Source organism: Cebus imitator, unplaced genomic scaffold (assembly GCF_001604975.1).
Source record: "Cebus imitator isolate Cc_AM_T3 unplaced genomic scaffold, Cebus_imitator-1.0 Scaffold812, whole genome shotgun sequence".
Lineage (NCBI taxonomy): Eukaryota > Metazoa > Chordata > Mammalia > Primates > Cebidae > Cebus > Cebus imitator.
In genome coordinates this window covers 220,890-230,955 of record NW_016108127.1, presented here as the reverse complement: position 1 = coordinate 230,955, position 10,066 = coordinate 220,890, and the positions used below count along the sequence as shown (strand labels likewise).

The window sequence follows — 10,066 nt, the reverse complement described above, 5'->3', positions numbered from 1 at the left end:
TTATGACCCGTTTGGTCTTGGGGATGGCTAAATTAAAAAATAGAGGTGTGGGTGATGGTGGAGAAAGCAAGAATGAGGAGAAAGATGGCCCCGCCCACAGTTCCTCCCCCACCTTCCTGCCGCACTGCGGGATGAATGGTAATTGGAAATCTGAGCTCACAGTGACGTGGCCCTCAGGAGACCCAGAGCCAATGAGTGGATTAGTCTCTCCTTCTAGTTGCGGTCTGGTAGTCGTCGGTGGCAGTGGGACAGCTCGCTGTTGCTCTGAAGGCAGGCGAACAAGCTGCCCGGGAAAGGAGGAAAGTGGTAGAAGCCGACTCCAGAGGAGCCCTAGCAGGTTGGTGGGCGCTGACCGGTGTGGGGGCGGCAGAAGGCAAAGACCAGAACGGGTCCAGGATTATCGACCCCTTTCCAGATACACAGCAGTTTAGTGTGAGAAATGGATTGGTTGGGGAGGGGATCTCCCAAGGGGCCTGGATTGAGAATGGATACCATTTGAGATCTCCTAGGAGGCCGACGATCAGGCAATGTCTGATGGAGTCCGGCCGGTGGAGGAGACTGCCAGGAAATGGCCTGCTTCCTGCAGGGCCGCTGGAGGAGGGAGGTGCAGCAGGCAACCAAGGGGTGGGGAGCGCGGACTCTACCAAGGTTTTAGGCCTGTGTTCTAGGTATCTTTTCTTCATCCTCTACCCATTTAGAGCTGGAAATGATAGGCTACAGGGGCCTAGGAGAGGAATTGCTGCAGAGGAAGGGGACAGAGATTAGGTCTGGAAAGCAGGTCTCTATTGAGGCAGTTGAGCGGGCGAGCTTCTGACTGAGGGACAGAGGCGAAGAGCGAGAAACTGTTTTTGGTCCCAGCAGGTCAGTCGGTGTAAGCGGGGGCGCTGCTGGTAGATCCTGGAGTGAGAATGACAAAGCGCAGACACCGCAGCAGGTCGTAGTTTGCAATGCCCACATACCTCTTCACTTATCGTCCATCTTGATGCATAAAATGGTGGGCAAAAAAGTGGGGGTCGGCTGGAGAGAGGGCCTGACGGATACCTAGATTGAAATTCTTTGTGAATAAACCACGTATCCGTTCAGCAAGCTCTTCTAACTCCCCCGCCAGGCAAGATGTCTGCATTCCAAAAATGGTAATTTGGTGACAGGTAGTAGGAAATAGTAAGGATGGGAGCCTAAAGAAGAGGTTAAAATGTTTTGGAAATAATCATCTTTGATGCCTATTTCTCGAAGGTGGGATAGCCTGTCACAGGTTGGGAAGAGAAGCCGTGAGACAGGATGGAGGATAAACAGAAGGTGTTAATACTAGGAGAACCCTAAATCAACTCCCAGTACTAGTCCTTTGATCAAATGATCAGTCCTGGTAATTGTCGCATTTGTCTTCAGGTCTTTAGTACGTTTGTGCAGCAGATTTCAAGACTAAGAGAGAAAGACTGCCTCATCCCTGCAGGTAGGTTGCCTGGGGTCCTCTGGGGTAGGGGTATCAAGGATCAGAGCAGAATCTTGGTGACACACAGCCCTTCCTGCCCGAGTTAAGTGCAGGAGAAACTCAGGTGAGTCTTCAAAAACGGCAGGCATGTGTGATGAGGGAAGAAGGGAGTACAGGGGCGCTCCTGGAGAGCTTATTAGAATCCCAGGGTGCTGAATGAAGTCTGGTCTTTCTATGGTTGTCCCCCTCCCCCAACTCGTCCTGCATTTTGGTGGTAGGAGTGGCCTGGGCAAGGGATTTTCAGGGAAAATGGTGGACTTTCGGGCAGCGCTGGGCCTGGGGCGTCCCCTGCAGGGCTCACAAAGTTTCTCAGATGGGAAAACTTTTCTCAAACAGAGCTCTGAATCCTATCAAGCATTCATTCCCTCTTCTTGCTTTTGATCTTCTAGGAAGAAAAAAAACAGGAAGAAAAAAAAAAACTCAACATGGAAAATGTCCCCAAGGAAAACAAAGTTGTGGAGAAGGCCCCAGTGCAGAATGAAGCTCCCACTTTAGGAGGTGGTGAAGACCAGGAGCCTGAAGGAAATATTAGAGGGGTTCAGGCTCCACGTGCCCAGGATTTTGGAGGGGATGCGCCCAATAGGCTTGTTGATAACATTGATATGATAGATGGAGATGCAGATGATATGGAACGGTTCATGGAGGAGATGAGAGAGCTAAGGAGGAAAATTAGGGAACTTCAGTTGAGGTACAGTCTGCGCATTCTTATAGGGGACCCCCCTCAGCATGATCATCATGATGAGTTTTGCCTTATGCCTTGAATCTTGAGATTAATAATCATAAAATCCCTGCTTTCCAAATTCGCATTTTTCCTGGTGTACCTTTAATGTGAACCTTTTGGCATTCTTCTGCCATTTTCTGATTAGAGATTGCTTTTAGACCTAGTCTGTAAGTTTTTCTGTCAGAAGAGGATTTTCATCAACTTTCATGGAAAGATGTTTATTGCACACTGTAAAGTTAATAAAGCAATTTAAAAGTAGTCTATAGATATGTGATTTCATTTAAAAGCATATGTATGCACACTATATATAAAATACATAATTTATGTGAAATATTATACATATGAAAACCAGAATGTGCTTTTTCTATGTCGTATAGTTACTGGTACTTTTAAATTTCTTAATTTTTTTTTATTGGTTAACGTTTTTTTTTCTCACTTTTTCAAAATGAATACATATGTTTTGTACGTATCAGGAAAAAAAAAAAAAGAAGCAACAAACTTGCCAATCAGCTTATACAGGGAATGGGGACAATTAATAAACACTTGAAACACGATTTAAAGGCATATAAATCTCATATTACCTGTGGATCTCTCATTTAGAAACACATATCTGATAATTACAGATACATTGCATTATAAATGTCTTAGAGAGCTGCTGTGGGAATCAAATGAGGTAATGACTGAGCCCTGTGTCTTGCTCTATTTATACATGCAAGGCTCCAGCCCTCCAGGTGCCCTTCATTTTTAGGGAAGATTCCAAAGAGTGTACCAATCAGGAGTCCAACTGATTTATAGGTGAGTACAGGTTCAAAATCTGAAATGCTTGGGACTAGAAGTATTTCAGGATTTCTGTTTTTTTTTTTTTTCCAGTTTTTGAAATATTTGCATGTACTTAGAGGTATCTTGAGGATGAAACCCAACTCTAAACATGAAATTTATTTAATTTTATATATACCTCAAACACATAGCCTGAAGGTAATTTTATACAATATTTTAAATAATTTTGTGTGTGAAACAAACTTTGCATATATGAAGTCAGGTGTGGAATTTTTCCACTTGTAGCATCATATCATGTTCAAAAAGACTTGGATTTTGGAGCACTTCAGATTTTGGATTTTTGGATTAGCAATGCTCAACTGTAAATGCTTTTCTATTCATCTGCTACTCTGGCTTTCTTTTCTGCACAATGCCATGACAATTAGGCACATCTTTCTCTTCTGCTGGGTCTTGCTCCCTCCACTGGCTTCTACCACTGCGGACATACTGGACTGCTGAAGATGACAAAGACTCACCAATTTTGGGTCTTTGTGGACCCTTCAGTGGTTCCACTAGACCCTTCAGTGGTTCGAATCCCCATTTTGCCTTTTCAAAAATGTATGGAATGTTCCTCCCTGCCTTAGAGTTATACTTAAACCAGATGGATACTTCACCAACACTGCATATAGATGCAAACAACCCTTTATGGTTTTCTCATACTTCCTTCTTCATCCCCTTCCCCCTGACAAATTTGAGTGGCACTCATGATAGTGTGCTCAGAATTGTATTATCTCTTCCATCCTCTGAGAAATATAGCCCAGTCTCCTTGACTATCCATTTTCTGTGCAGACATTGCTACAGGTTTCATTCTGCACATACACAGGAGTTGTAGGGATAATTTTATGTTCTCAAGACTGTTTTGGCCCACAGCACCCTGATCTTAGGAGTTCCCAGTAGTCTACACTAACTTACATAGATCCAGATAAGTTTCCCTCTTCCTTTGCTTTGAGATTTGCTGTGTCAAATAAACCTGTAACTAAAGATTGATGGGAAATAATGGCAGGAACTGGGGATCTGGTAGGTGAATCCCAGTTTTAAGGCATCGTTATAATCATCACTGTTCCCCAGTAGTCTATGCCCTTCTCACAGTACATATTTTGTCTCATTTATCCTGGCACCCTTAGTGTTTAGTACAGGGCCTGATAAGTTGTAGGACACAACAGTTAATTATAGCTGAGTTGAATCCTGCAATCTGTACCCAGGGTTGCTTCTGATCATTTATGGGCAAGCACTTATTTTCCCTACAGACTGTAGCTTGCAATTAAAAAGGAACACAGCAGAAGAAGCATTATGCACCAATTTTTTAAAATGCACTTATCATAACATTATATATGTCAGTGTTCATCAGCATGTGCTATATAGACCAGCTACATCAAAATTGCCTGAAGAACTGCCTAAAAATTTAGAAAAAATGTGTTTCACTCCATACCCACTGTACCCTAGTTAATCAGATATCTCTGGACTTACATAAATTAAAGCAGAGGTCCCAGCTTTAATCTTAGACACCCCTCTCCCCATCCTATATTATATAGAATTGGGTGGTGTGCTGATTGGTAGACAGATCTGAGACCTGTGAAAACACTACACAAAACTTAATTTATACATCAGGCATTATTTCACTATTAGACAGTGACCTTCTTAAAGAGACAACTACTTTTTATTTTTTAATGCTGTTGTCTTTAGTACATAAATTCTCAATCTTCGCTTCAGATTTGAAATACCTGAGGATACTTTAAAGTGGAGCTCAGGATCCAATTCCAACCAGTTGAATCAGACTCATTAAAAGTGGGACCAACAGATCTTTACAGTGTGAAAGATCATGTGGTGATTCTGTTGTAGAGTTGAGATCTGAGTGAAATTTGTGGCTAAAATATCTTTGATTTGTTTTCTATGTACTACCCCTGATTGACTGTGTTACCCTAATGAGGTTAATTGATTTATATAGAATTTATATCTTGTAAAAGAAATACCATAAGAAGGAATTATACTCCCAAATCACCACGACATCCTTTTAAGAAAACATTTGCCAGTGTTTGTCCATCTTTGCTATCCTATCAAACACTTCAGAATTCCACTTGGAGCTTGTTTAAAATACGTAATTCTGGCCGCTATCCAAAATCCACCTTTTGGCAATGGTGCTCAGGTAATTACATTGTTAGCAATCTTTCAGGTGATTCTGATGCACATTAGAGTTTAAGGATCACTTGTGCATACATTTTTACCTAGATTATATTAAAAGCAAACCAATAAAATAAAATATAAACGCTCACCCAAATTCAGGGAAAGGAACAACACAGAGAAGATGTATATGGGCACCAAAAGTAACTTAAAAACTAAAATAAAAAATTTTAAAACATTAAATCATAAAGGGAAAGATTAACATTCACTATGCGAAAAAATATTAAATCTTCTGCAAAGTAAAGCAAGACTGTAAATAAAGTTCAAGGAACTTCAAGGAATTTCAGTTAGAAAGGAATATGTTCACTAAATCAATTATACCATGGTCACTATAGTTAATCACATAATATTGTCTGCTTGAAAATTGCTAGGAGAGTAGACATTAAGTGTTCTCACCACAAAAATGGATTAGTATATGAGTTAATGCATGTATTACATTGCTTGATTCAGTCCTTCCACAATGTATAAAGATATCAAAACATCACTTTCACTTTGTGTACCATAAATATGTACAATATTTCTTCTCAACTAAAAATATAAATTAAAATAGAAGATGAGACATGAAGAGCGAAGGCAGCCATCAGCAAGCCAAAAAGAAATCCCTCAGGAGAAACCAAGCCTGCTGATACCATGATCTTGAACTTCCAGCCTCCAGAACTGTGAAAAATAAATTTCTACTATTTAAACTACCCAGCATGTGGCATTTTGTTATGGGAGTCCTAGTAGATTGATAAAAGATATGACACATGTTGATAATTATTATGGACTAGGGGAGACAGTAATAATCAAAAACTGCTTTGTGAGTGAGGAGTTTTACTCTGGGTGATGAAAATGGTTTGGAACTAGATAGAGGTGATGGTTGCAAAACATTGTGAAGATACTAAATGCTATTGTATTGCTCACTTTAAAATACTTAAGTTTTTGGATATTTTTCACTGTAGAAAAATATATATAATATAAAGTTTATATTTTAGCCATTTGTAAATGTACAATTTATTGATATTAAGTGCATTCATTCTGTTTTAGAATCACCACCAGTATTCATCCCCAGAAATTTTTTGTCATTACAAACTGAAAGTCTATAGCCATTAAACAATAACTTCCTATTTCCCGTTTTCCTCTCCCTATATCCCCTGGTAACCACTGTTCTATTTTGTGTCTATATGAATTTGACTTTTCTAGGTATCTCATATAAGTGGAATCATACAGTATGTGCCCTTTGGTGTCTGGCTTCTTTCACTGAGTATAATGTTTTGAAGGTTCACTAATTTTTTTAGCATGTAGCAGATTTTTATTCCTTTCTAAAGCTGACTAATATTCTTTTGTATGTATATATAACATATTGTTTACCCCTTCATCTCTTGACGTATTTGAGTTGCTTCCACCTTTTAGCTACTGTTAATAATGCTGCTAGGAACATAGATGTGTAAATATCTGTTCCAGAGCCTGCTTTCAATTATTTTGGGCATATATCCAGATGTAAAATATGGTGATTTTATGTTAATTTTTTTAAGAAAGGAGGTAATGTTTTCCATAGTGGTTGTATTATTTTACATTCCCACCAGCAGTGTGCAAGGGTTCTAATTTCTCCACACTCTCCTTGCTTTAGTCCATTTTGTGTTGCTAAACGAGAATACCTGAGGATGTGTAACTTGTAAAGAAAAGAGGTTTATATAGCTCATGGTTCTGTGGGCTGGGAAATACAAGAAGCATGGCACCCACATCTGCTCTTCCTCTATTGCAGGCCATGTACTAGGTCAAAATATTGCAGGAAAGTTCAAAGGGAAAGCTGAGATATGCAAAGAGATAAACCACAAAGGGCGTACTGGCTTTACAACAACCCGCTTTCTAGGGAACTAACCTGTTCCAGTGATAACTAATCCAGTCTCATCAGAGTGTGAACTCACTACCTCCAGAGTAGCACCAAGCCATTCATGAGAGTTCCAACCCCATTATCCAGATATCTACCACTAGGCCTCATGTCCCAACACCACCACAATGGGGATGAAATATCACCATATATTTTGGTGGGAACAAACTTAGACCACAGCACTCACCAATACTTATTGGTTTTTTTTGTTTTGTTTTGTTTTTTAATAACAGTGATCCTAATGGGAATGAAGTAGTATCTCACTGTGCTCTTGATTTACATTTCCTTATTGATTAGTGATGTTGGGTATCTTTTCATGTGCTCATTGTCCATTTGTATACCTGTGGAGAAATGTGGATTCAATTTCTTTGCCCATTTTTAAATTAGGTTCTATGTGTATTTTTTGTTGTTGTTATCACTGACTTATGAAAGTCTTAAAATACATTCTGGATTTTAATCCCTCATCAGATATAAATCTGCAAATATTTTCTTTTGTCCTGTAAGTTGCCTTTTCATTCTCTTGACACTGTCCTGTGATGCACAAAAGTATTAAATACTGATCAATTTCTATTGTTTTGTTGCCTATACTTTGTATGTCATATTGAAGAAGCAACAGCCAAGGCCAGTGTCATTAAGCTTTCTCCTATGTTTCTTCCAGTGTTTTCATACTTTTAGATTTTACATTAAGGCCTTTCATTCACTTTTAGTTAATTTTTTATAAATGATGTGAGATAATAGTACAACTTCATTCTTTTGTATGAGAATATCCAATACCATTTGTGCAAAAGAGTACCTTTTCCCCATTGAATAGAAAGTAGCTGGAATGAAAAATTTGTTAGAGCAGTTCAATAATGGGTTTGAAGTGAATGAAAAAAGATTAGTGAGCTTGAGGATAGGTAAATGAAGAGTATAAGGAACAAAAAACAAACAAAAATATAGAGACATAGAGAACCATGGTACACCATCAAGCATACCAGAATAGCTACAAACGGAATTCCATAAAGAGATGTAAAAGAAAAGTTGCAGGAAAATATATTTGAAGAAATAATGACAAAATATTTTTTGAACTTGATGAAAAACATGAATCTACAGCTGACTTCTTATCAGAAATCGTGGAGGCAAGAAGACAGTAAGATGACATCTTCAGAAAGTTGAAGGAAAAAGACTGTTAACTAATGCTTTTTAGTCAGGAAACGCTCCTTAATACTTTAAGGATAAATTAAGACACTCCCAAATAACAAACAGCGAGCAATTTTTAACTAGCAGCACTATCCTACAAGAAATACCAATGTGTCCTTCATGCTGAAATTAGAAAACACTAGATGGTAACATGAATCCACATGAAGAAATAAAGAACACTGGTAAGGTAACTAAATAAGTAAATATAAAAGGCAGTGTGAAGATGCTGAAGAAGTCCAAACAGAAACAGCTCTGGAGCACAGTTCCCAGTGAGAGTGACACAGAAGGTGAGTGATCTCTGCATCTCCAACTGAGGTACCAGTTTCATCTCAATGGGACTAGTTGGACAGTGGGTGTAGCCCAACGAGGGCAAACTGAGGCAGGGTGGGGTGTTGTCTCACCCAGGAAGTGCAAGGGGTGGGAGAACTCCCTCTCCTACCCAAGGAAGGCTATCAGGTTCTTTTCTGAACACTCTGGCACTCTGGTTCAGATACTGTGTTTTTCCCACAGTCTTTACAGCCCAGAGACCAGGATATTCCTGCTGGTGCTGACAACACCAGAGCTGCGTGTTTGCAGCACAAAACTGGGTGGCCGTTTTAGCCAGCATCTGAATGCCTGCAAGACAGAACCACCCATTCCCCTGAAGAAGATGGTGCTGAAGGCAGGGAGCCAAGTGATCTGGCTCTGCGGGTCCCACCCCTACAAAGACCAGCAAACTGAGACACAATGGTTTATGATTTTCACAGCCAGCACACAAGTTTGAGCTCAACCTGGGACAGTTGAACTCAGTGGGTGGAGGGGTGTCCATCATTACTGAGGCAGTTCTAACCTTGCTTGTATAAACAAAATTGCAAGGAAGTTTACACAGCAGCTGGGCAGAGACTGCAGCAGCTCAGCAAGGCCTCTGAAGGCAGACTGTGACTAGACTCCCTCCTTGCTGGGCAGGGCATTTCTGAAAGAAGGCAGCAGCACATCAGGGACTTAAAAATAAAGCCCCACCTTCCTGGGTCAGAGCACCTGGGAAAAGGGGCAGTTGTGAGTTCCACTTCAGCAGACTTAAACGTCTCTGCCCAGCAGCTCTGAAGGGAGCAACAGAGTGCCCAGCACAGCACTTGGGCTCTTGCAAGTGACAGACTGCCTCCTAAAGTGACTCCTTGATCCCTGTATATCCTGAGAGACACCTCATATAGGAGAGCTCTGGCTGACATCTGGTGGGTACCCTTCTGGGAGGAAGCTGCCGGAGGAAGGAACAGGTAGCAACCCTTGTTGTTCTGCAGCCCTCATGGGTGATTCCCAGGCAAGCACGGTCTGGACTGGACCTCCAGCAGTCCTGCAGCAGGGGGGCCTGACTGTTAGAATGAAAACTAAAAAACAGAAAGAAATGGCTTCAACATCAACAGAAAAGATGTCCACTCAGAAACCCCATCTGAAAGTCACCAACTTTAAAGACCAAAGGTAGATAAATCCATGAAGATGGGAAGAAACTCAGTGCAAAAAGGCTGAAACCACCAAAATCCAAAACACCTCTTGTCTTCCAAGGGATTGCAACTCCTCACCAGCAAGGGAACAAAACTAGATAAAGAATGAGTTTGACAAATTGACAGAAGCAGGCTTTAAAAGGTGGATAATAAACTTCTCTAAGCTAAAGGAACATATTCTAACCCAATGCAAAGAAACTAACAACCTTGAAAAAAGATTAGATGAAATGCTAACTAGAATAAAAATCTTAGAGCAGAACATAAACAATTCGATGGAGCTGAAAAACACAGCACGAGAAGCATACACAAGTTTCAATAGCTGAATCTATCAAGCA

General features: G+C 40.4%; 1 protein-coding gene across 7 annotated transcripts; it reads left to right on the top strand.

Moving 5' to 3' along the window:
- Positions 1–5,890, top strand: BEX5 (brain expressed X-linked 5). 7 transcript variants are annotated; one of them, XR_005198597.1, is made up of 4 exons: positions 111–337; positions 1,387–1,450; positions 1,879–3,005; positions 5,755–5,890. XR_005198597.1 is itself a non-coding variant. In XM_017520201.1 (3 exons), the coding sequence occupies exon 3, from the start codon at positions 1,915–1,917 to the stop codon at positions 2,248–2,250; it is 336 nt and encodes a 111-aa protein (XP_017375690.1). In that variant the 5' UTR covers positions 127–337; positions 1,387–1,450; positions 1,879–1,914; the 3' UTR covers positions 2,251–2,761. The 7 variants fall into 7 exon arrangements, 6 of the variants coding, with proteins under 6 accessions (XP_017375688.2, XP_017375690.1, XP_037591377.1 ...); XM_017520201.1 differs by lacking the exon at positions 5,755–5,890 and having other exon boundaries at positions 127–337; positions 1,879–2,761; XM_037735449.1 differs by lacking the exons at positions 111–337; positions 5,755–5,890 and adding an exon at positions 414–432 and having other exon boundaries at positions 1,879–2,761.
- Positions 5,891–10,066: the final 4,176 nt, after the last annotated feature.